The 27,351-nt window shown below is 33.9% G+C and overlaps 4 protein-coding genes across 12 annotated transcripts; 3 read left to right on the forward strand and 1 right to left on the reverse strand.

Annotated features, from left to right (window-relative positions):
* Positions 1–1,697: 1,697 nt before the first annotated feature.
* On the forward strand, positions 1,698–5,951 carry LOC137811978 (sphingosine kinase 1). 2 transcript variants are annotated; one of them, XM_068613840.2, is made up of 10 exons: positions 1,698–2,158; positions 2,234–2,356; positions 3,032–3,132; positions 3,281–3,353; positions 3,454–3,540; positions 3,622–3,699; positions 3,812–3,882; positions 4,391–4,687; positions 5,128–5,250; positions 5,343–5,951. In XM_068613840.2, exons 1-10 carry the CDS (start codon positions 1,843–1,845, stop codon positions 5,532–5,534), a joined length of 1,461 nt encoding a protein of 486 aa, XP_068469941.2. In that variant the 5' UTR covers positions 1,698–1,842; the 3' UTR covers positions 5,535–5,951. The 2 variants fall into 2 exon arrangements, with proteins under 2 accessions (XP_068469941.2, XP_090154920.1); XM_090298794.1 differs by having other exon boundaries at positions 1,776–2,158; positions 3,278–3,353.
* Positions 5,952–8,057: 2,106 nt separating this feature from the next.
* On the forward strand, positions 8,058–9,703 carry LOC137811981 (syntaxin-125). The gene has a single exon (XM_068613842.2). The coding sequence runs from the start codon at positions 8,371–8,373 to the stop codon at positions 9,283–9,285; it is 915 nt and encodes a 304-aa protein (XP_068469943.1). The 5' UTR covers positions 8,058–8,370; the 3' UTR covers positions 9,286–9,703.
* A 2,413-nt stretch (positions 9,704–12,116) lies between these two features.
* On the reverse strand, positions 12,117–13,864 carry VPS28-1 (vacuolar protein sorting-associated protein-like protein). The gene is made up of 2 exons (XM_068613843.2): positions 13,520–13,864; positions 12,117–12,971 (listed from the first exon to the last, which is right to left on the reverse strand). Exon 2 carries the CDS (start codon positions 12,869–12,871, stop codon positions 12,233–12,235), a length of 639 nt encoding a protein of 212 aa, XP_068469944.1. The 5' UTR covers positions 12,872–12,971; positions 13,520–13,864; the 3' UTR covers positions 12,117–12,232.
* A 3,255-nt stretch (positions 13,865–17,119) lies between these two features.
* On the forward strand, positions 17,120–26,667 carry LOC137811984 (endonuclease 4). 8 transcript variants are annotated; one of them, XR_016518725.1, is made up of 10 exons: positions 17,120–17,684; positions 17,971–18,151; positions 19,131–19,241; positions 19,329–19,384; positions 19,693–19,776; positions 20,085–20,157; positions 20,322–20,414; positions 20,587–20,654; positions 21,045–21,118; positions 26,213–26,667. XR_016518725.1 is itself a non-coding variant. In XM_068613844.2 (9 exons), exons 1-9 carry the CDS (start codon positions 17,568–17,570, stop codon positions 26,329–26,331), a joined length of 903 nt encoding a protein of 300 aa, XP_068469945.1. In that variant the 5' UTR covers positions 17,120–17,567; the 3' UTR covers positions 26,332–26,667. The 8 variants fall into 8 exon arrangements, 5 of the variants coding, with proteins under 5 accessions (XP_068469945.1, XP_068469946.1, XP_090154921.1 ...); XR_016518726.1 differs by having other exon boundaries at positions 19,693–19,801; positions 26,213–26,464; XR_016518727.1 differs by lacking the exon at positions 20,085–20,157 and having other exon boundaries at positions 19,693–19,801.
* The last annotated feature ends 684 nt before the right edge of the window (positions 26,668–27,351 follow it).

Genomic DNA, 27,351 nt, shown 5'->3' on the forward strand with positions numbered 1-27,351 from the left:
TGACACATTCATAACTTTTTATTTATTTTTAGATTATGTAAATACAATTATTTATTTGGACATTATTTTAGGTGGTCACTTTTGGTAAAATGTATATATTTAATAAGGTGATCATATTTTGACACATTGCTTCACTTTACACCCACTACAAAATATTAATACTTGTAATTAAAAAAAATTAAAAAATCCTTAATGAAAATATAATCAAAATGCAAAATGTTAAGATAATTTTTAAAATTAAAAAAATTATAAATTATTAAAATACTAATATTTATTGGAGTGTAGGATGGAGTATGAGTGTCAAAATATCATTTTTGATTTAGTAAATAGTAATACATTATCTTTTTTATTGGTCGTTTTAACTACTCACTCTTGTGAAACACAAACATTAGTAAGATAACATCTTAATAAAATAAGAGCAAAATAAATATTTATCATATTCAACATAGGAAGATCAAAATTTATTTTTATAGAAGATGGATCTAAATATATGTTTATGATAGTATTCGTTATAAATGGTTAAGGACATTATGAATTATGTCTTTATACATAATCAATTATGCCTCAATTCCAAAACATTCCACCACCTTCATCATGCCTCTTTTAATATCTAAACTCAACGTCTTAAATCACAAATAAAATCATTAAACTTCCCAAACAATTATCACAATCTTATCCAACTTTTGTACCACATACCTACTCCTTCAACGTGCAAATATCCAACAACTACCTCTCATACACCATATTAATCACCATCTTACTTTACTTTTAATGCAATTCCATGTAAATCAAGTGTTTCAAGCATAACACTAGATCAAGTTTTTCAATTAGCAAATTATTTTTAATAATAAATCAATTGATTTAAATATAGAATTAGTGTAGAAAACTCAAAAGATAATTAACCAATCAACTTTTAGTCATTTTATTCTCTTCTCAAATAAAGAGAAATAAATCATCATATTTCTTTATCCATTGAATGTTACAAATAATTTAGTTAAAACAAAATAAATACTTACATTAATTATAAAACAATCGATATAATTTTCTTTTCTCATCGCCTGAAAAGTATGTTCAAAATTCAATTAATGTATTTTAAATTCAAATGATTCATTCATATTGAAAAGTAAAAGCATAGAGATTAACATTACACTTGAAAAAACATATAAATATTAAATCACACTTTTATAAAAAGAAGTATAGAGTATTAAATGTGACAAATTACTTATGTCAAATAAAAAAAGTTTAAGTTTATTGAGTTTTTATACTCATTTGTGAGATGATACAAGTCCATGTTTATGAACAACTTTCAATCAAAGTGATCAAGTTTAAAAAAAGAAACAAAGTTTAGACCAATATTTTTTTTTAATTTCAAGAATAAACTAATTCAAACATAAACTCTTTTGACACATTAATACTTATTCTTGAAATATGTATATTTATGTCAAATATAATTTCATTTAAAACCTTTGTGAAAATATCTAAGTGCATATGTTTAGGAACACATTTAAAAAGGTGGTAAAAAAATTATAAAAAAATCTAAGAAATTTAGGCTAATTAATTTCCAAAATAAATTAATCTAACTATAAGACGCATCACGGAATACTTATTCTTGAAGTGTGTTTAAATATATTAAAAAAATGATTTTATTAGTTAAAAACAATGCTTATCTAATTTTAAAAATCAAGGCTGAGATAGTTATATTTTAAAATTTTATCGGTAAGGTTGAGAAAAATAAATCAATAAATTAATCATTTGTGTTCCTCTTAACTCAAGTCATTACCAATATTCTTTGACCTTTTGGTCTGGCGGTTTAATTTGCAATCAAACCGGTTTTCCCAGGAAATGGACCGACCCGCTGCCATAATCTCCGATCAGGTCAACGTTAACGGAACTGTGACGCAGCTATCCCTGTTTGCAGATGGGAGGCTGTGGTGGCCGGAGGGAGGTCAACGGAATTTGACCATTGAAAAAGAGGTTATCGCGTTCACGACTGATGGTTTGAACATTAGGCTGAAAACAGTGGTGGAGGTCGGAGATGGATGCTGTGGTTGCGGGAACAGAGGAAAAGTGGTTCGAAACGACATCGTGTTTCGGCCATCGTCGGAGGAATCGCACAGGCTCTGGTGCCGCAAGCTTAAAGAATTCATCGATTCCCTTGGTAATTAATTTTAATATTTTTTGGTAGCTTGTGTGATTAATTTTGTGCTGCGGATTCTGATTTTGAATGGAACAGGACGCCCTAAGAGGCTCTTTGTTTTTGTCAATCCTTTTGGTGGAAGGAAATTTGCTGCCAATATTTTTAGAGATCAAGTTAAACCTCTTTTGGAAGACGCACAAGTCCATCTCACTGTTCAAGGTTTTGATTTTTTTCCTTAGTTTCTTTCTTTTACTGTTATTGTTATTATAAAAAAGGTGTGATTGATGATAACAATCTATTAAGACCAATGAAACATTCATATTCCTAAATCTTAAAAGAGCCAAAGATTTAAAATATACATACAAATATCTATCTCCCCTCAAGGAAGTGTAATAGTTATACAGAGGGTGAAAACAAAATGTGGTATATTGGTGGAGAAAAATAGGATATACTTGAAATCTCTTGACTAAATTTGGAGTTGATTCTTTTGACAGATGATGGAGAAGAGAAGGAACTACAGTGTTTATTTGTGTTTTTATCTTTTTATAAAATTTAATCATATTTATATTGAAGTGCCCTGTCTTAATTTTTTTGGAAATGTTGTATTCCGGTATCATACCGTATTCATGCAATGTACATAAAAACTAAAATATAAAACTTTTGGTGTAGGTATAAAATCCAAATAAATAATTAAATGTTATTATCATTATTATTAGTTTAATGTTTACAAGTGTACGGATTTTTATACTATGAATAGTAAACAAATAATTTTAATTTTTTTTTATTAAAGTTAAATATTTTATTATTAATGCCTTCTATCGTAGTTTACAACATTATAAATAAATTATAGAAATATCTAGATGTTTGAAATTTTTGTTTTGTTATATTTATCAGAAACCAAGCATCAGCTCCATGCAAAGCAAGTTGTTCAGTCACTTGATTTTTCGAGATACGATGGAATAGTATGTGTCAGTGGAGATGGGATTTTGGTTGAGGTTAGTGCACTGAAATTATTGTTGTTAATTGGTTACAGTTCGTACCAAGTACTACCATTGTGATAATGGTTGTGTGATTGTTTTGAGTTTCTTTTGTACACATGGTTGTCTCTTTAATTATCTTACTAACGTCACGCATTTTTAGTAGGTTGTAAATGGACTGCTTCAGAGGGAGGACTGGGACACTGCAATAAAGATACCCCTTGGAGTAGTTCCTGCAGGTTTTATTCTTTTTCTTTAATGAATTTAGTCAATAATTTTTGTTATGTTAATCTTCTAATTATCTCTTCTGTGATGTACTTTCGGATAAAATGAATGAAGGTACGGGGAATGGCATGGCAAAGTCTCTTCTCGATTCAGTGGGTGATCCTTGTACAATAACCAATGCTGTTCTTGCCATTATAAGAGGTTTCCAACTTGTCACAAATGTGACCATGATTTTTTCACTGTGTTTATATAAAATATTAACTTTGTATTAAATGCTGTCAGGCCATAAGCGATCACTTGATGTGGCCACCATCACACAAGGGGAAACCAGATTTTTCATTGTGTTGATGCTTGCATGGGGTAATTATAAATTAACGTCACCATATATTGGATTTTGAAACAGAGGTGGTTGTGCAGAAGCCTCTGGCTGTGCCCATGATATTCTATGTAACATTTGATAATTTTATTTCAGGTCTGGTGGCTGATATTGATATCGAGTCTGAAAAGTATAGGTGGATGGGAAGTGCTCGAATAGATTGTTATGTAAGTAGGCCATGTAATAAGTACGAAGAATGCTTTTTTCTTTAGTTGCTGACTCTTTTTATATGAATTATTGTTGCATGAGTTATCTTCTTATATTTTTGGTTGAAGGCAAAGACATTAATCAAAAAGAAGTAATCATCAAGCTACTGGTCACCTACAAGGTTTACAAAACAGTTACGTGGAAATGCCTTTTGAAACCACTATTCCAAAAATACATCTACTCTACAACTACTTTTTCAAATAAAATATTTTGATATAAAGTGAATATAGATTGCATTTACCGGTGTTGGGCTCAAAGTTATTTGTGTTTAAATAGAAACCAAAGTAATGAATTTAAATTGTCTCTTGATTTCTTGCGCCATACGTTAACTAATATGTTAGCTAGTAGTGACCCACACTTCAGTGTCAGTCTAGTTTGATGATATGTTCTCATTGTTATACAACAATTTCTTTGACTTAAAAGGATTGAGGTTATTTGTTATTTTCTTTGCATCATCTATTGTTGTAGGCTCTCACTCGAATCTTCCATTTGAGGCATTATGAAGGATGCCTTTATTTTGTGCCTGCACCTGGATTTGAAGCTTACGGGGAGACCATAAGTTACCCTGGCAGTTTTACTAGCAAACCCATCATTAATGATCTAATTGATGGGGAGCCGGTGAAGTTAAAAAGGTTAGGCTATCAGGGACCTGAAATTGACTTGGAGAATTTGAGTTGGAGGGTTTTAAATGGACCATTTATTTCTGTCTGGCTTCACAATGTGCCTTGGGGTGCTGAAAACACCAAGGCTGCACCACATGCAGAGGTAGGTTGTATGTGTAAAAGTTTTTTTTTTATATCATTACTCTCTCATACTGTTTCACCTGATGAGTGATGTCATAGCTAGAACCGATTCATATTGCTAACATGACAGTTTTGGCAACATTAAAAAAATTAGAAGATGAATCCATTTAAAATAGTATCTGAACTGGTCCCATGGAGGCTAATGTACAATGAAGAATGGCTATTGGCAAATTAATTTGCTTCATTTTAATGACTATTAGACATTTATTTTTATTACAAGGATCGCACAGAATAGATCATAGAGACACCCAAATTGTTGTTATCATTGACATAAATGCTAGTTGACTCCACACCCCAAATTTTCTCCATCTATCGTTGGACATCTTAAGTATTCTATTGGTGATAGTTGTCCACAGCCATGAACTTGACAAGTCTTATGTTAATTTAATTTGGTAAATGCAGTTCTCAGATGGTTGTCTGGACTTGATCATTATGAAGAATTGTCACAAATTACCATTGCTGTCATTGATGTCAGATTTGAATAATGGAGGTCATGTAAAATCGCCACATGTCATGTACCTAAAGGTGTGGTCATCGCTACTGTAATACTTTTCTAGCAGTGATTTATTTGCACGACAAGATTTGTTACTTTCTACATTTTTTGCAACAAACTATAGGTGAAAGTTTTGGTCTTGGAACCTGGGCCGCGCTTGGGGGACCATGAGAAGGAAGGGATCATAGATGCAGATGGTGAGGTTCTGGCGAGGGGTAAAGGATCGTACCAGTGCGAGCAGAAGGCTTTGATGACCTATGATAAACTTCAAATAACGGTGGATCAAGGCTTAGCTACTATTTTTGCTCCTATGTAGAATCCTTGATCTTTAAAACAATAGTGAGAAACAGATAAAGAATTAATACTCTTAGTTTAAGAATTTTGGAAAAAAAAATTATGTATACACCAAATCTTAGAGCTTTGTTTGCTTCCATGCCTCCTCTGTTACAAAGATGGAAAGCGAGGATGAGAAAGGATATCCCCTGCTTTGCTCGAGCTGGTTGGCGTGGAAAAGCCAGGATCAGAACAACTTCTTCCGCAATGAGAAAGAAGAAGGAAGAAAATAAAGAAAGAACAGAAGAGGTGGACAAAGATATAACATTGCTAGAAAATGTGTTTTAAAGGATTATTTGAATAGTAAAATCTTTATTTGATAACTGTACATTGAAACATACAACTTTATAATTGTGATTTTTCTATAATACAATTTTAAAATTACTCTATTTTAACAAAAGATTATTTCTTTTTTACTTTATAATATAGTGCATGCAACATACGATCACTCATTTCAATATTAACAATAATAATTAATTTTAAAAACAATAAATAAAATTGTTTTATATTTTACTCTTCTTCCGCTCTTTTAAACAGTTTACTTTTTTATCTCTCTTTCGTACCGAACAAAATATTTGTGGGTAAGTATAAATATCATTAAATGTGAGTCTCAAACTTTTGTGAAAATGTTCCTTGTTCAATGATTCTTGTGGAAATGTTCAACAGCAAATAATTTGCATTTATTTTTTCAATAAAAAATTAAAATAAATTGAATGGAGCATTTCAAGAATGTCACAACTCTTACAAAATCACCAATATTAATGACATAAATAGTTTCAAGATTAATAACTTTCCACCTTAAACCATTGAAGCATCATCCACAATTAGAAAGATGAAGGGTCAAAGAACCCCCCATTCCTCAATCTTTTAGCTAAAATCACTTCTTTATAAGGTTGTCATTAATGAGAAACACAAGCACTACACATGCAAACCTTTATCCAACCCCACCACACTTCATTAAAGCATACAGTTATTAATTATAAGAAACATACAACTTATAGAATCATAGTCTTTCATAGTCAAGATTCATAAAAAGGCACCCGTCACACAATTTTTTTAGTAATTCAACAATGTTGATCACAAACACACTGTCTAAACTTAGAGGGAAGAACTATAGTTTGACAAGAAAAGTTGATGAAACTCAACACCACTTTGGGTCTTTAGGACAACAACTTTGAGATTATAGTTTATAGATATTTTCCAATAAGTGAAATTAATAGGCTTAAAGTCGGGTGTGGCTTGAAGGTGACTTCTCTTTAGAGACCTAAACAATTAATGAAAGAGGTAGGAAGGAAAACAAAACTTGAACTTCAAATTATGTGATTAATATAACAACCACTTAAAAAAATAATTTCAGAATAAAATTTAAATTATATTATTATTATTATTATTTAAAATAACTAGTTAAATTATTTGTTTATTTATTTATTACGTAAAGAATAGAAGTATACCAACAATAATAATGCTAATTAAATATTAAAAATAACAGTTATTGTCTAGTTGATTAAAAATCAATAATGTTGTCTTTGTCATTACCAATGACATAGGAAAATATTCTTCTTCAACTTTTCTTTTGTAGCTGATTAAAAAAAAAAAAACTTTTCTTTTGTATTTGGTGAAAATTGAATGTATATTAAAATTTAGAAACTTATTTTTTTCAAATTTTAAAGAATTTTTTATTTATATATATATATATATATATATATCAAAACTTAAGTGGCGTGGTCTTTCATAACTTTCAATACTAAAAAAATAATACATATTCATCCGTAACGAAAATACTTCAATTTAATTTCAAAATGATAAAAAATGTGAAGTCTAAAAAAAAGTAATTAAAGGATACATAATATCATATAAAATTATTATTGCATGTTATAATTAACTCTTTTAACGATTAAAATGGATCATGGCTAAACACTAGCTAGTATAACTATTTTGTGTCAACATTTGTCCACCTACAAATTGATCATGACTAAACACTAATATAACCAGGTACAATGAAACATTTTTTAACTACTGACCTTGTGATCAACTAATTATCATATCATATAAAACAATGATATAGAAATTTGTCTCCTTACAAATCTAAATGCCCATAGAGATTGAGAATGAGACATAAATATCCCAAGAGTATAGAACATGTTACCAATCATTTATGAATAATAGAATTAAGTTTTTAACAAGTAAAAAATACACTTATATATTCTTCATATTATGTTAGATATTTAGTGTGATAGATAAAAATGAATTGAGCCGCCATTGGTTTTCCTTTAAAAAATAGAATGTGGGAAGACTGGCTTCTAAGTTGCATCTATAATAGGCTTCATCAATTGTAGCTGAAACTGTGTTAGGTAGGAAACACAATCCAATTCATTTTAGACAGTATCAAAATGGAACATCTAACTAAATAAACAATATACAATTTAAGATCAAATCAATCCTCCTAAAAATAAAAAAGATCAGAAGCTTTGAAAGGACAGAAAGAACATGACCAAGTCATAAAACCATCTTAAGATTCCATTCAAAAAAAGGCAAACACAAACCTTGTTTCATCATGGATCATTAATTACCATAAGCCTCTGTTACGTCCACCACAACAACAAGAGAGAAAAAAAAAATCCTAAGAATCAAACCTTTCGTTGGTGGCAATTACTCGGTTCTGTCAATTGTCACCTTCTGGGTTATCGATTGTTGAGAATGGAGAGGAGGATGAGTTCAGCACATGCTCCTCAAGATTTCGGTAACAGCATGCAAGATATCCCACGTTAGAAGAAGAAGAATAGATCGTAAGAGAAAAAGGGTTTAGGTAAGAAGGAAAGATGAACGACCTATTCTCAAACTCGTTCAAGAAATACAGTGACCTGAAACAGCAGGCATATCTAGATGACGTGGAAGCGGGGAAAGAAAGCGTGAACCTGGATAAGTTCTTCGAAGATGTGGAGAACGTGAAGGAGGACATGAGGGGCGTGGAGGTGCTGTACAGAAAGCTGCAAGAGGCGAACGAGGAGAGCAAAACGGCGCACACGGCCAAAGCGATGAAGGACGTTCGGGCGCGAATGGATAAGGACGTGGAGCTGGTGCTGAAGCGCGTGAAGATTATAAAGGGGAAGCTGGAGGCGCTGGAGCGGTCGAACGCGGCGAACAGGAACGTGGCGGGGTGCGGGCCGGGTTCGTCGGCGGACCGGACGAGGACGTCGGTGGTGAGCGGGCTGGGAAAGAAGCTGAAGGACATGATGGATGATTTCCAGGGGCTGAGGACGCGCATGCACAATGAGTACAAGGAGACGGTGGAGCGGAGGTACTTCACGATCACGGGGGAGAAGGCGGAGGAGGAGATGATCGAGAATCTGATATCCAGTGGGGAGAGCGAGAGCTTTCTGCAGAGGGCGATTCAGGAGCAGGGGAGGGGTCAGATAATGGACACCATTTCGGAGATTCAGGAGCGGCATGACGCCGTTAAGGAGATTGAGAAGAACTTGATGGAACTGCACCAGGTTTTTCTGGACATGGCGGCAATGGTTGAGGCGCAGGGGCAGCAGCTGAACAACATCGAGAGCCACGTGGCGCATGCGAGTTCGTTTGTGCGACGGGGAACCGATCAGCTTGAGGATGCGAGAGAGTACCAGAAGAGTTCCAGGAAGTGGACCTGCTATGCCGTCATTCTGGGCGCTGTTCTCATTGTTTTGCTTCTCTTCCCTCTCCTCACCTCGCTCTTGCCTCATCTCTTGAGGTAGAACAAAGGATCCATTAGTAGTTTAGGATCCATAGTTAATTATTCTTCTCATGTAATTAATGTAAATAGCTTCACACATTTTTGGAACGGATGCTTTGTTTCAATCAAATTTAGTAATTTGAAGGGGGAAACATGAACTGAGTGCAGGGTTTAAGAGCTAAACCGTGTAAAAACTTGTTTTTTTAATTAACAAATCAGTTTTTTTGTTAATGGAACATAACGTGGGACAAACAACCCTTTCTCGGACTATGCCTCTGCATCACGGAGCACTCCCACTCCATCCACTTCCTGCACCGTCACCCAACACAGTCAGGTTCAGACGCTATCATTATCCTTTCTGATTTGGGAGTAGTAGATATGGCCTTCTCAACACTTTATTTCGGTCAGTTTATAACTTTTTGTGCTTCACTACGATGCTATCAAACTCATTAATTGATTTGTTTACCCTTCTTATGGTGCAATATCATTGTATCTATTTTTTCCTTTCCCCTTTAACCAAAGTCTCTAATGAATCCAAACTGACACAATTTAGTCTGTTAATGATAGAAAAATGGCATTAATTCAATCTACATTAGTAGGAAGTTGACATTGAGTTAAGCTTAGTCATAAAAATTATGTCTATTTAGATCTTCAATTTTATATTGATAAACTAATATTTTATTTATTTAGAATATCTCTACTCTGTAGTCGAAGACTGATTTCTAGAAATATTAAGATTCCTATTAAAGATTGATTTATTTTAACTATGTTCTTCCATATGCATAAACATTGAGATAAAATCTATTATCATATGCTTAAATAACATTATTATCTGACCATGTTGATTGTATTAAGTTAATGTTTGTTATGATGATTTGAAATATTAAACTGATATCCGTTACCTTTACCTTTAAAAGGTAAAAAATATGAATTGAGTAAATTCTCTAATTTTACAAAATGGCCGTTTTACTTATTTTCACCGGTTCCGTTGTCATTATGCATAGAGAAGGACAAAAGAGAATTATATTCTACAGAGTAGAAATAAAAGGACTTGCTGCAGCCATTTTCTTGAAACATAGGTCCGAGACAGCAAGCCTCATTGTTAACTAAAACGTGCTTTGTATTCAGTTTACTTAACAAGCATAGCTCATAAGTCCTAAATGATTTCTTCTGCAGAATACTACTCAGCTTCTGGTCCCTAACGTTAGTTTCCTTAAATTGTTATACGCAATCATACCATTCGTTTCGATACTACAACTACTACTTAGAATTTTTTTTTTAAAAATAATGAAAGAAAATTGCTTGTCACTAGCACTACAAACAGTTTTTGGTCATCACAGAATAAATTTTGTTGTAGTATTAATTTACTACCAGTCTTGTGTTGAAGATGGACTATTTTTTTTGTTATAATGAATTGAAGTAGTGTCAATTTTCATACTCAACCAAACCAGTGATCGAGTTAAATATCAGAGGGGAAAACTGTAGTCTAATCATTAATTAACAGGTATACCAAATCTTTTTGACCTGCAATCTACCAAACAGATTCTAGGTAACTGTCGTTGTCCTTCTGATATTATATCATGTCCAAACTATCCCACTTTTTTCTTGAATATTCTGAACACCAGATGTTCATAGCTTGACATGAAGTGCACCACTTTACATTTCATCAATTTATCCAGTTTCATTCTAAGATGCAGTGGATAATGGCTGTAATTTATGGCAGAGCACCATTTTTATACAGCCATACCTTTCCAGACCACAGAGTACCTGTCTTAAAAACCTATTACTAATATAATCTTCATCTCTATTAGAAATTCAGATAAGAGAAGATAAATGAGAAGAAAAGTATATATGATGCAATACTTGTCATTTAATTAAGATGATCAAAGCAAAAATAAGGCATGCCAATGAAACAAATTTCCAAAACAAACATTTGATTGCAGAGATCGTTCGGATGCTGAATTCTCGAAGAAAAAACATACTACCAAAGTGCCTTGTATGTACAGACTGGTTTGTATGCAAGGTAATCGAAATCATGTGTCCTCATAGATAAGATAGAGCACGAAGATAACGATTTTTCAGTAATTCTGTGCATCTTTGAGTCTACTGACATACAGTGTGTTTGATAAGAAGGAAACAAAAAGTGATTCAGTGAATACAAATAGGGAGGAAAGAAATAACACAACACGAATGAAAATAAGTGAAAAATGAAATGAAATAAAATAGTAAGGTTTAAGAAAAACAGGGCACAACATATATAGAAGAAAAGAATAAAAAATCATAGTTAATCGACTTTTAATGGACAATGGACTACATGCACAATTTTTAGTGGTTTCTCAGCACAAAACATGCAGATGCATCTTCCAAGCTGCACACCTCTACATACTAGAGGAGAAATGAAAAGACACAGATCTCCTATTTTATCCCCCATATGGAACACATCCAAACAACCTTCTCCTTTTCACCTATTTGTTCACTCTCCTCCCTGTTTCCTCGCATCTCCACTCAATAATTGCATAACTACTAATGATAAGCATAGTTCATGTACATCAAAAACTATTAATCATGCCAATTATTTGAAAGATCTATCACTGTATGATATTGATTAGGGTAGTCCTGAAACACGTTTATTGGTACAAAGACAAAGATATACAGCTGTAAACTCAACAATCGAGTTTCTAGGAGATTTCACCCTTGCTAGTAAGACCGAGAAACTCAAACCAAACTAAAAAACAATCAACTGCAGGTAAGAAAACAAAAGCTGAAAACTCGTCCACAATAACAAATAAAACTTCAATGATCAGCACAAAGCCATCATTAGTAGATATCCAAGGATCCAGCATTAAAAATGTATAAGCTGTAACCAAATAGAAAATTCCTTTCCTCCAATCAACAAGATTCATAACCAGATACAATACAGAAAAGAAAGAACGAAATTCTGATTTAATGTACAAGTACTGGCCACTCAATCATGTACCAGCATTGGGTAAGGCTGCCATAAAGGAATTGTAAGAAGACTCAAGATCAAAGTGAAGCTGCCGGGCCTGTTGTTCTGTCAACTCATCAGCTGCACCCATCTTGGATAACCTTGCAATCCATTCCTTCATTTTGATTTTACCCTCAAAATCAGGCGGCAGGATTGTCAACTTATTGAGTGAAGCATAAAGGTCCGAGAGCAAAGGATGCACCTGATCCACAGCGACCATGTTAAGTTTCAAGGAATCCATTGATGTAATAAAATTCTGCACACACTCAGCCACAGCAGCAGCCGAGGTGGAAGCAGTGGCAGCTGCAGTCGCACGATGCTCCACCGTAGCCGGCACACCAGACACCACAAGGCGGTTAAGTGCAGCCGGGCACTCCATCTTATAAGTGTCTGCAAATCGCTCAATGCTAGGCACAGTGTCTTTAAGGGTGGAAGCCAAGGTTTTGAAATGAGCAATGAGCTTTTGGCACTCTAACTCATATTCCTGGGCTGAGATTATGTCTCTAACATAGGCTTTCTCAAGCCTCTCAGTGGCCTTGATGATGGCAAAAAGCTCAGCAAAGTTGTCAAACATTTCTCTCTCGCGCTTGTCATTCCAGAGCTTAACCTCCATGGTACTCATGAGTATATGAATACACTATATTGAAACCAATCACACAGTGGGGATGGAGGAAAATTGGAGAAGAGAACGGGACACGCGCAAAGAGAAGAGTCCTTCTTCGCTGAAAGTAAACCCACAAAACCCAAAACATAACATGTTAGCTACTGCGAAGATCGCAACGCCACAAAGGGGATCTAACAACTAACACCATTATTTCATTCCACCAAACATCAAAATGCAAACAAAACAGTGACCAAAGTACTCACAGACCCAGCAGAAGAAAAACACTAAAAATCTAAACTTTGTCTCAAATAAATCAGAACTAATCCAAGACAGTGAACTAATCTCAACTTTCTCTCAAATTAAACTCTGGGTATCAGAAATTATTTCTGCTCAAATCGAAAAATCAAGGTAAAACGCGGTTTTAACGATAAGAATGACAAAATGAATGGACGTTATAGGTTTCCGAAATCTCCCGCAAATTTCGCAGGAACCAAACAACAACGGAGCATAAACAGAAACGAAAACAAAGAAATCAGCACAGAGTCATGAAATAAAAAGGCATGTTAAAATTGAGCCTAAAATCAGAAGAAATCCTAAAAAAGAATTGAAAGGGTGAAAAGCAATAATGAAGACGTTGAACAAGGAGAGGGAGAGAGAAGGGCTTACAGGAAGCAGAAGACGTTATGGAATGGTTGGGAGAGAGAGGTGCGTTCCTTATGATTAAGAAGGGAATGGATTGCATGAAATAAATCGGGTGCGGTAGGGTCCAGGGGGAAAGAGAAAGGGGTTGCGTGTGGGCTCCCACATATTATTATTGCTGCACGCCACGGCTTACGGCATCGACGTGTAGCAGTTGAAAACCAAATAACTACTAATAAGAAACGCAATGCTCAAATCTCAATGCATTGCGCCTACTATTTCCTCTCCTTCTCCCATCTCTGCAACACGTTACCCACCAAATCACACTATTTTCTCTTTTCTCTTTTCATTTTCATTATTTTTCAACCTAACCCTCACCTAACTATCTTCAACTAAATTATTCTTCTTCTTTTATATTACCCTCTTTCTAAACCAATTCAAATTCTAATAATATCACATCCAATTTATATCTTCTAAATTAAACACATAATCAAAACTCTAATTTTTAATTTTCAAATGTATTAAATCACAGACAATAGGATATAGTGGGTTTTCCTCCCTCTAAAATTTTAATTATATTCAATATGTTTTTATTATCTTTATTTTGTTAATTCTTTGCTAGTAATTAAAATAGATAAAATATTAATATGAGGACGATTTTAATACATTAATTTTACAATTTAAAGTCATTTTTGGTTAAATATGTAATTAATAACTAAAATGTTTTTACCTGTTCTTATTATTAATAACGATTAAAAATCAATTTTCGACACCTGGCTTGTTTTCAACTAATAATTAATTTTAGGACCTTCTTAACAAAAAAAAAAATTATTAAGGCCTCGGATAATTGAAGCCACCATGAACTTCATCTATTTGGATTTGTAGGTTTTAATTTCCTTTTGACAGCATTTGAGGATTCTAATTAAGACAATAAACCTATTAAAAATTTGACACAATAAGCTCACAGTGTTATTAGCTAAAGTTTTTATTCACTAGCAAATTTGAATAGAAAGTAAATAAAAACAACTACATTTTTCTTATTTTTTAAAAGTAATTTCTTGTTGCATTGGTTTTGGTTGTATTCATCAAATTTACCTCTTGCCACGGATACAGAAATTTATGAAAGGGGACAATATTTTTTAAACTGCAATAGTTTAAACATACAGCTTCAAATAAATAATTTGTTAACAACTAATGACTTTTACAAAAATATTTGTTGTTTTTACATATAAAGTCGAAATTGATTTTATTTCAAGAGATGGAAATAGAAAACATATAAAAAAAGTTTCTATCATTTAAAATATCCTATTTCATGATATAGAATAAGTAATTGTGTAGGTTAGACTATTGAGTAGTTTGTATGAATATCTAAGCATATTATTCAACAACAATTAAACAAATATTACAAAATATATATTATATTTACATTTATGGTACCCAAAGTATTAGTTAGGAAAATTATGTTGGAGGTACCTATGGTCCTTTAGCAAACAAGCTTTTGGATTTGTCAAAGTTTACCTTCAATCTAGAAGATTCTATTTAAAGCTTCTCTAGAGTGGAGGATACCACCAAATACATGTACCTTTGCTTTTATTATATGTCTTTCTCTTCAAACGCACACCTTTGCTTGTGGAGCTCTCTTCTATGATATTGTAGCATTTCTTTAAGTAAGATATGAAAAATATCTTTAGGAGTAAATCTAATCCTATAATGAATGATAAGTTTTTATCAAGTATATCACAATTGTGTTAAGATTAATGTTGTACTCTATAAGGTCATTGCCATAGGCTTTTGTGGGGCTACTTTTGAAATTATATATTTATAATATTATTTGAAGTATAAGCATATTAATTATATATATTATTAATATTATTACAGAAAGGGTTTATTTGGATTGGAGTGTGGGTGGAGAGAAAAAAAAAATGAGTGGGAATTGAGTTTGAGTGGAAAGTGGGACAAAATTTGCTGAAAAAATGTGTAAAAATTGTTATATAAGAAATTACTAATATATCTTTTGATTTATTTTGCAAAAGAATAAGTATAAATTAGATTTGAATAATGAATAATTATATGGGAATAATTGTATAAAAAGATGTTGAAATTTAATTATGGATAAGAATATAGTGATTCTAAAAGTGGAAAAACATAAATAAAAAATAAAATTTCGATATTTCAACAACATCAATCATTTGATGAACATATATTTCAATTCATGATGAAGGTTAGATGAAATGGTATTCATATAACTCATACACACCTTATTGCAATTCTTAAATTCCAATCAATATTTAGTTTAATGTGTTGTCATCTTCTGACAGATGAGATTAATGTCATTCAACCTTGAAATGTTCATCTCCATTTTTTAAGTGTTTTTTTTTTATCTAGGTCATGTTGTTCGGCATGGTGACCCCTGACATATGCCATGCACTTATGTGGTGACTATGTTGATTATATTTAATTTTTTCAAAGATCCCAGGCTCAATAAATCACTCATGTCTCTCATATTTCAAGTTCAAAATATTTATCCAATCATCGTGATTTATTATGATATTATTCTTCAAGACGTTACTAACCAAATATTATGAGTCCAATAGTTTAAAATTTGTGTAAAACACATTGACAAGGTCATTGTACCAATGATATCTCTACGACAAAAAAAAACTAAAAGTTTTTAAATGCTAAGTGTTAAGGAAATTCAAATACAATAAAAAAATAAGGAAAAATAAATTTATAACCTTTGACTAGATAATCACTTTAGTCTCATAATCGCCATAATATTTATTCATTTGTGAAGTATTGTTGGTGATATAACACATGTGCAAAGGGAGGCAAATTTGGAGTAGAGATATCATCATGTATGAATCATGTACCCTTTTGTTATAGAGGACCTCTTTGTCATTTTGATCTTGAAGATGAGAAAGACATTACTTCAAACCCGCATACATTGAAAAAACATTATATTAGTAAATATTAAGTTATATGTAAATAAAATAAGGTCAAACATAATACAATTGTATTGTCATCATATATGAGAATGAACTGATAAGTGACACAATAAAAATGTTTTACTCAAATGTCAAACACAGTATAATGATTATTGTTCCTTGATTAATTATAAACAAAATTAGAAACATATTTAAGGAGTCAAAGAGGTTATTATAAAAAAACCAATTTTATCACTCATAAGAATACAATTTAACCTCATCACTTTGTCACAATTTTTTAAAATGAACTTTACAAATTTAAGGATAAATATGTAATTGAAATTACAAATCGAAAGTCAAATATAATTCTAGTAACATTCAACTCATTTCTCTTTATCGACGAACTCAAGAAACTCAACTTTCTTATTTTTATTCTTTCAAATTAACTCAAATTGTTCAATTCAACTCTAAACTATTGGTACTCCAATTCCTCACAAAAAAGAGTATAATAAATAGGTGGATACAAACTTAACCTAATATATAGATGCAAAGAGATGTTTTTGTAGATTTTTTTTCTTAAAATAATCTACCATAACTAATGTTTATTTTTATTTATAAAATAACATTCTTAGAAAATTCTATTCTCAGGCATATCTTTTACTTACTTTTTATAAAATGAAAGCGAGATTTTTTTTTTTCAATTGGGAGAAAAGTTTTGATGTTGCAAAAATGTCAAATTCCCTTTTGTAGAAACGTCATATTTCATTTAATATATTTGAATACAATTTCGAAATATCTAATTTGATTTTTTTTTAAGAATATTTATAGTGAATTAAACATGTTTTAATAATTTTTGAAAATTAAAATCTCAAAAATTTATTATGTTTTCTGAAAATGAAAAAAAAAACTTTTTGACAAACATTTGCTACCTACAGATACACCCGTTGGTTCCAGTAAGGTGATCTGAATTGTGGTGACTCATCCTTTCCCTTTCCTTTTGGTAAATGAAAATTTAGGAAGTTACTTTGTAGTTGGGGTTTGGGTATTTACTTACTATTTAGGAATTTTAGGCTTAGCACCAAACTCATTCGCAAGATTTGTTGTGTCTGTGTATGTTTCCATGTTGTTGGTGATAGTTGTGTAATATTAACATGACGCATATGGGTGATGAGAGAGTGAGAGTGTTATTTCTACTGTTGCTGATGCCACTGCCAACTGTTCTGGGTTGGGGAAAGGAGGGTCACTATGTCACTTGTAAGATTGCACAGGTAAAGTAACAATACCACACTATTCTTTGCCTTTACATCTCTTTCTGGATTCATTATCAATGTCTCAATTATTCATAAATTGATTTCAATATGCAACACATGATAACAGATCCAGTGCAGCGTAGAACATGCTGTGAAAACAATAGAGTATTGAGTATAACTGAAGGGTCAGTTAGAAGCTTAGTTGGTTTGGGAATATAAGCGGTTTTGGGGTTTTACTATGTGTTTATCCAGAGACTGCAGTGTTGGTAAAATATTGTTGGAGGGTTTGAATTGCAATTTGCAGGGTTATCTTAGTGAAGATGCTTTATTTGCTGTCAAACAATTGCTTCCAGATTCTGCTGAAGGTGATCTTGCTGCAGTGTGCTCTTGGGCTGACGAGGTTAGGTTTAATTACCACTATCGTTGGAGTAGCGCTTTACATTATGTTGACACGCCGGATTTCAAGTGTAACTACGAATACTGCAGTGAGTTTGTTTGGCCCTATGCTACATTGGCTTTGATGGAATTTTTCTATGTGTAGCTTCTCTTTGGATAAACTTATCAACAAATACTTATTGGAAAAGAAAATAAGAAGCTAAAATGAATTATACTTCTTCCATAAGTGAATCTGTCAACTTTTAGAAAAGTTGAACTAGAGATCAACTAATTGACAATGTCAACCAAAACTAATTACAATCAACTTCAACCTAAAAGAAACCCCAACACTCATTAGTAAAAAAGATAATGTAAAGTCAAGATGTCGTGACCTAAACTTAGCGGATGAAGTTCCAATTCAGGTTGAGCCAATGACATCCAGACCTTGGTTGAACTGGCGTTATCTTAGGTACGACCAAGATGATAACATCTCAGCCGAGGTTGAGGCAACAACATCCTTGTTGAAGCCAAGCTAAAATGTTGAGTTATGCTCAAAGTCCACTTTTTAATATGATATCAGAGCCATCACCCATAAATATATAGTCTCACGTATGAGTTGACAGGTATCGACGTGAGGGGGTGTGTTAGAGATCACACACCAACTAGAGATAAAGACATTGCATGGTATATAAGTGAGTACAAACCTCACCTTATGAGTCGTTTTTGTAAGGTTGAGTCAGGTTTAAAATCCACTTCTTAATAGTGAGAGATTAGAAAATAAGTAGAATTTCAAATTCTTACTTTTTTTTAAGTGTAATATTGAAATTCTATAATTAAAAATAATCAAATTATTCTTGTTAATTTCAATTTCTTTTATACAAACAACATATTTTACTGTAAAACATTTGACATTCTGTATAAAAATGAATTACCTTTTCTAAAAGGTCTCCATCCAAGAACACTATAAGTTCATTTTAATTTCTTTCTTCTACTAGTATTTCCCGAGAAGTTTATCCAAATAAGACTTAAACTGTTCAAAGGCAACACACTTTTCAAGTTACTATGATGTGACTCTCATGATTCTTGAAGGAGATTGCCATGATTCTTCCAAGCATAAACACAGGTGTGTAACTGGAGGAATATACAACTATACGATGCAACTTAAAACAGCAGAAGCAGGCCCTTCATCTGAATTAAACTGTATGTGCATTCACAGATTGCATTCTTAATTTTTTAGTAGATATGTCCTTTAATTTTCTGTTCTGATTCTACCTTTATCAAATACAGATAATTTGACTGAGGCACTTCTGTTTTTGTCACATTTTGTTGGGGATGTTCATCAGGTTTGTTCTTCTTTGTTCCTATTTAAAATATTATAAAAAACACAAGTTATTCTTGGTTCAAAAAGTAACTATGGCTTTCAAATCTTGTCCTCGATTTGCATGAGTGACAACTTAGAGTATTTGAGTTTACCTATGGGTAGGTAAGTAATGAGAACTTGAAAGTCTAAAACAAGCATTGGTGGTAATTAGTCAAGATATTCTTTTTGATGTATTGTGCGAAAATTACAATCGCATGGTTAGATGTCTATTTTTCTTCAGCTAACTTGTGCTTGAAAGGATATGTTTTTCATTTTTGATTTCTGGTGCAGCCCCTACATGTTGGTTTCCTTGGAGACCTAGGTGGAAATTCAATTACAGTTCGTTGGTACAGAAGGAAAACAAATCTCCATCATGTAAATGCCTAGAATCAGATTCTATGTTAGTTGATAACTTTACACTGGCTTATTCCCTTCTATGACTTAATTGTATTAAGTAACCGAAGTTGTTTTTTTTTTTCCTTTTCTTAGTGTAATTTAACAAAGATTTATAGTTTTTTGAGAGAAATTTTACTTGTATATTATTTTTTTGTCAGTATCTTGTTGCTTTCTTCATTGTGTTTGGGAGTAACAGGTATTATGAGCAAGGAAAAGATTTGGGATCCCAATCCCTTTTTAAGGAAAAAGATACGAGTTTTAATTTTAATTCTATTTATTCCTTGCAGTCTAAACTGATACCTACACTTAGCATTTGATGCCAAAGTTAAAGAAACCTTATTGTATTATCACATGCTGTAGGTAAAAGATGCACCCACTTTTGCAAGTGATTCTTAATTTCTTTGACACTAAGATCTTCTACGTAATCATTTGGTTTTTATCTGTTGGTCATCATGCTCATCCAATCTGTCCCCGTCAATAATTCAGTAAATCAACTAAATTCAGTGATTTCGGTTTTGGTCCAGGTGTGGGATACCATGATTATTCAGTCTGCTCTAAAAACCTTCTATGATTCAAATCTTTCTATTATGATACAAGCTATTCAAAGGAATATTACAGTGAGTTTTATTTTTCTAATTTTTTTAATGTATTTATTCAAATGATGATGATACCCAGCATAGATAAACTGAAGCTTTTTTCTTTGGTCGTCATGATTATTGCTATGCTGGGACTTCTATAGATACGCATAGGCCAAATTGACTAACTATTGTTTTTACTCGCTTTCTGCAGGATAATTGGTCAAATGATGTTTCAATTTGGGAACATTGTGCACACAACTCCACAGCCTGTCCAGATCGGTATAAGCATTATACACACCCTTTTTTACTCTCTTGTTTTGTCTCATTGGCTGCTTAGTATTAAACTGGTTACAGTCTTCTTTGCTTGATAGTTATTATTTTTATATGCATGTAGACAGTTTTACATTCATTTCTCGTGCCTCATTGTCATAACTCTGCACCTTGAAAACATTGAATTGATAAAGTTGAAATAATTGTCTTAATCCCAATACCAATTGCTCCGTGTAACTTACCTAGTCGGATAAGGTTACCATTGTTGTTGCATATTTAGATAGCCAGGGACTCCCCTTGGTTTGCCATATCATCAAATTAATGGTAACTGTAATACTTCTTGCATACAACTTATATAATTTGAAATTGCATATCCTGATTTTATTGGTTTCAATTCAGGTATGCTTCTGAAAGCATTAGCTTAGCATGCAAGTTTGCCTATAAGAATGCTACACCAGGAAGCACTTTAGAAGGTATTTCCTATTTTCTCATGGACAAATAAAATATTAGAGGAACTCCAAAATCGTCAGCTAGAGCTTTCCTCTTCTCCTTCTATTGTGGGTAGTGTTCTTTTTTTAGTATCCTTGTTTTCCTTAGCTTTAAGGTAGTTGTTATGAATAATTGTTGTAACTAAGTGCACGTGCAATAACAGAAATAATGGATAACAGTTATTTCGGATTGAGATATAAAGGGGTGGTTGTTTGGGTAAGAGAGGGGGCTTGTAATGGAATTGTATTCTTCTTCTTTCAATCTATGAACGAATATCAGAATGTTTCTGTCATATATGTTCCCTCTGTTTTGTATTCTTCGAGTGATTCCTAGAATACGGCTTTTTCTTTAACAATTGGTATCGGATGGTTGAATCTCGGGGGCCATGGTGGAGGCAACATGTAATTTTGTAGCTATGAAGAAAATGGAGGAAAGAGTCATGGCGAAATTGCAAGCAAGATTAGCAGAGGTTGCGGGTTCAATATGAAGAACCTTAGGGGAGTCTATGAGGACACATTACAGGATTTCCTACAGCAGTAGGGGAGCAACACGAATGGGTTCCATGGTAGTAGAGGGGATAATTCTTACTTGTGGGATGCGAGTGGCTTGTATTGATTTCTCTCATTTTTCCGAGAAGAACATGTACTAGTGGCTTTATCAATATGATAATTTCTTCTTGATTGACAACACACCAAAGGAGGTGAAGGTGAAATTGGCAATGGTACATATGGAAGGGCGTGCTTTACAATGGCACACTGCAATTGCGAAGACCATCAACTACACGTGTTTTGGAGTGACTACAAGAAACTATTTCTTGACCAATACTACTTTCATATGACCCTATGGCAGAATTAATGAAGTTGCACCAACGAAAAACTATTTCCGAACACTATGAAAAGTTCAATGCAATAGTAACCTATTTAAATCTATTAGAGGATTACATGATTAGTTGTTTCTTGGATGGATTACGGAAGGATAACCACATGTTGGTAAGAATGTTTCAACTCACTACAATTAATAAATCATTTTCCCTTCCAAGATTGGAGTGCAGAAACACCAGAAGGGAGTTCTAGGGATGAAAATGACGATGGGTGAAACGGTGGGACATGGGGTACCAACCTGGTGGGATGTAAGGAGAGAAGTAGTGGAGGACAAAGTTTAACACCAACTTATATGAATGAAACAAGAGTCAAAGGCCTTTGTTACTTTTGTGATAGCCCTTACTCATCGAAGCACAACTTAACATAAATGAAGCTATAGGTATATTTCTTGGAAGTGAAGGAGGAAGAGAAGTGAGTGCGAGGCAAGGATATGGAGAAAGAATTGTTGGAGCCATTATTGGAACCTGAACCACAAATCTTTGTCAATGCTTTAACGGGGATGGAGAGTTTTCGCATAGTGCGAATTACGGGTTACTATTAAAAGAAGCCATTACACATGTTGATTGATAGTGGTAGCACACAATTTCTTGGACAGTAAGATAACCAAGAAATATGGGTGCAAAACCTGTTAATATGGTGGTGGCTGATGGATTGAATTTGACCATTTCTTCAATGGTGAAGAATTTCACATGGACGATTTAGTAGACAACATTCACGTCAAATATGTTGCTAATTAGGGTGTTGTGACTTGGTTATGGGGATTGAATGGCTACTTGCTTTGGGAGACATTACTTGGTATACCCGAATTAAAACGACCAAAAAGAAGTCGTTGGTAAAGGCTATAGATGAAGGGGTGCATATCTCTATGATTGAGTTGTGTAATGAAGGAGGGTTGTTGCATTCTTTAAGAGCTCATGCAACCATGATATTTGTACCTGAGTAGGTAAATCAAATATTGGAAGATTATGATGATGCCTTCCAAGAACCTAACCAACTACCTCCCTTTAGACCTGAGTTTGATCACAAGATTCCCTTGTTGCAGGGATCCAATATCGTGAATAAAGATCTTATAAATATGTTAGAGAGCAAAAAGATGCCACTAATAATATAGTGCAAGAGTATTTGAAGGCTGGGGCTAATTCAAAATGTAGGAGTCCTTATTCGATGGTGTTGGTTGGGAAGAAAGATGGATCATGGAGGCTCTATGTGGATTATAGGGACCCTAATACGAGCAATGTGAAGAACAAGTTTCTAATTACTTTGGTTGATGATTTTAAAGATGAGTTACACGGGTCCACTATATTCACCAAAATCAATTTGCAGTCAGGTTACAACCAAGTGATGATGGAACCAAATGACATTCATAAAACTGTGTTTAGAACTCATGGTGGGCATTAAGAATATGTTGTGTAATGTCGTTTGGGCTTACCAATGCCCCAACAACATTCCAAGGTCTCATGAATTGCGTGGTCCAACCATATTTATGATATATTGATATACAACAAGGATTATGCTGATCACATGAACCGTTTAAGAGTTGTTCTGCAGATTTTGAGAGAGAACCTTCTGTTTGCACGAAAGTCCAAGTGTTACTTTGTTGTTGAACAAGTTGAATACCTGGGACACATTATAGGGAAGGATGGGGTGGCTACATATGCTAGTAAGCCATGTTGCGATGGAGTTTTTAGGCTTGATTGGTTATTCCAAAAGGTTTGTAAAAGGGTATGGGATTATGGTGTGACCTTTAAATGATATGCTAGAGAAGAATAACTTCAACTGCACCAGGGAAGCTAAGGAGACATTTTGCAAGCTCAATGAATTACTTAGTAGTGCTCCTGTGTTGGCATTACTAGACTTCAGCAAGACATTCATCGTTGAAGTGGACGTGTCGGGAAGGTGTGTGGGAGTTGTGCTCATGCAAGATCCACACCGAATTGCCTACATCAACCGAGAATTGAGCCTCCAAAAATAGTCCTTATCCACTTATGAGAAGGAACCAATGGACGTGTCGGGTGGGTGTGTGGGAGTTGTGCTCATGCAGGATCAACACCCAATTGCCTACATCAACTGGGAATTGAGCCTCCAACAGTAGTCCTTATCCACTTATGAGAAGGAACCATTGGTTGTGGTGTTTGTTGTTCAAAGTTGGTGTCATGTCACTATTTCTTGAATAGGCAGTTCATTGTGAGGACTGACCACTTTAGCCTGAAATACCTTCTAGACCAAAGACTAACAACTGATTTCCAACAAAAGTGGTTGGTTAAACCCATTGAATTTGATTTTTTCATTGAGTATAAGAAAGGACAAGAAAATGTTGTGGCTAACGCTTTATCCTGTATGGAATAGGTGCAGTGCAACAGTTTGCTTACCCAACAATTGCATTCTGAATTATTAGAGAGAATTTATCAATCATGGGTAAATGATCTTAGCATACAACAAATAATACAGGACATACAAGAGGACTCAAAGAGCCGCAAACACTATAGATGGAGTAATAGTGAGCTGGGAAGCAAGGGGAAATTGGTAGTGGGCAAGGATCTTGAGATTAGAAGTGGGTTCCATTCAGAAAAAAATTGACAACACATCACGATGGACTTTATAGAAGTGCTGCCTAGTTCCAATGGTAATGAAGTAATTCTGGTTGTAGTGGATCGTTTGAGTAAAACAACCCACTTCATTGTTTTATCTCATCCTTACCATGCCAAAGAGGTAGCCTAACCTTTCATGGATAACATGTTTAAGTTACATGGGTTCCCAGATTCAATTACGAGTGATCAAGATGCTATATTCATTACCCAATTTGGCAGGATTTCATGAGTTTGCAAGGGATGCAGTTGCAACTCTCCACTAGCTACCATCCTCAAACAGGTGGCATCAGAGGTTGTGAACAAGTGTTTAGGAACTTATCTTCGATGTATGTTTACAAATTTCCTCATGAGTGGACGAGGTGACTTCCCATGGCTGAACGGTGGTATAACACAACGCATCATACTGCCACCAAAACCACACCATACGAGATAGTTTATGGTCAGCCTCCTCCTATCTACCTACCCTATCTTCTGGGAGAATCGCAGGTTGACTCAGTTGATCCGAGCTTGGTGAAACAAGAAGAAATGTTGAAGCTGATTAAGTTCCATATCAGGCAAGCACACGATTGAATTAAACAGTTGTCCGACAAGCATAGAATTTATTGGAAGTATAAAATAGGGGATTGGGTTTATGTCAAGCTACACCCTTATAAACAGGTATCTGTAGCCCACCGGTGATATGCCAAATTGAGCCCGAAATACTTTGGACCCCATAAAATCATTGATTGTGTTGCAGCTCATATTTTTTTTTTGATCAGCAAAGAATTAAGTAAATTAAATGAAATACTTCAGGGGTATTTCAACCCTTATACAGACACCCACATTTAATTTAAAGGCTAAAAACAGAGACTACAAACAAATCCTAAGCTTTTAACCAATACTTAAGCGCAAAACTGACATAGGGGACTGAGACCTACGTCCACTTCCTCCAATCATGAAAATCAGCCCCACAAACACAACTCCAAACCAACTTGCTGATACGACTATGTCTACACCTATCTCGTATGAGCCAACCAAGACCATCCAGATCTGTTCAACATAGAAAACCCAGCATGAAGAACCACATACAGAACCAGCGTGTTGCAGCTCATATGATCGAGCTTCCCATGCATTCGAAGATATACTATGTTTTTCATGTATTGCAGCTCAAGGAACATGTAGGAGCTGCCATGTTTTAACCTAGTTACCTTATCCAGCAGAAGCAATAATGGCAACCCAGAACCTGAACCTATTCTAGATCGGATGACAGGTAAGAGAAGAGATGCAGCTCTAACTAAAGTCTTGGTGAAATGGAAGAATCAGCTTCCGGAAGATGCAACGTGGGAATTTTATTATTTCTTTGCTTTTCTGTGTTGTGTTCTTTTCTACCTTGGAAAGATTATTGAGCGAATCCATTTTCTTCTACTCAATCTTTTTCTTTTATCAAATATATTAATAAAATAAAATCTAAAGTGCGTATCACAAATTTTCTCTGTACCTTAGCATGACCGATGGAGCGCACCAAATTATTCAATATTCAATGATTGCCACCAGTGTACATTATTTTATTTGGTTTCATAATATCTGAAGGATGACCCTTCATTCTTTGTTATTTTATTGAATAATGTAGATGGGTACTTCCTTTCTCGGTTGCCTATTGTGGAGAAAAGGCTGGCTCAAGGTGGTGTGCGACTTGCAGCTATCCTCAACCATATATTTGCTTCTAAGACCAGAATTGCTCAAGCTTGAACACATCTTCAGGGAATCAGCATCCTGATAAATATAGCTGTCACTTGTGTATCTACCAAAAGTTGAGAGACCTTCAGTACTCTTCTCATGCCTACTCTTTTAATATAAAGTAGCACAGTTCTTCATTTGCTTATATGCATTGCCCATTCATTGATCCTAAAGGACAGTCTGCTTGATTTGGACTGTAGGCACATTACTTAAAACATTATAAAGAGTTTATATGTCGTTGTGAAATGTGTGTTTAATCACACATGTAAATCCTTTATTTATAATCATTCAAAATATAATACAGGAAAATTTAATAATGGAGAATATTTGTTGATTACTAGCATCAAATCATACGTTTTACACAACTAACATCATTCCTACTTATGAGGTCTTTGTATTTATCAATGAAATTAACTTTGGACCACTATAGAAGCCACCGTCTGCTCCTAATAGAAATAACAATTGATGTTTTTCATACCTTGTTAACAGCCTGGGGAATCTTGGACAACTGACAAAACTGCTGATATCAGAGAAGACTACACCACTCCTTTATTGGATTTAAAAAACATCTGTTTTATGGTGAGTGAGTTAGTAACACATCCGTTTCTAACTTGAATACCCTATAAAATTGGAAAGGACCAATGCCTTCCATTATGTTTTGTTCAAATGGTCAAATCCAAGAGAGACATCCAAATGCAACTCCATAGCTAGTACTCGTCCAATGTCAAGTCCAAACCCAAAGGACAAAACCAATTTACTGTGTAGTAATTCTCTTTTTTCTTTTTTTCTTCATACTTCTTCATGCAGATGTTGAACCATGAAATTTGTTTTTATCTCTAAGAAGAAATTAAAGCATAACATTGCCCTATAGATTTTTAAAACACGAGAAGAAGAGGACTTGAATGTTGTTTAGCTGTGAAATCTTTAACAGCATTAGAGCTTGGCTTGGATGCTTCTGCAAGACCGATTACTGTAGAAAAAAATAGAAAGTGAAAGGTTTAAAGATGCGACAGTTACTAGAAGACAATAATC

This window comes from Phaseolus vulgaris, chromosome 2 (assembly GCF_051622355.1).
Source record: "Phaseolus vulgaris cultivar YP4 chromosome 2, ASM5162235v1, whole genome shotgun sequence".
In the NCBI taxonomy this organism is placed as follows: domain Eukaryota; kingdom Viridiplantae; phylum Streptophyta; class Magnoliopsida; order Fabales; family Fabaceae; genus Phaseolus; species Phaseolus vulgaris.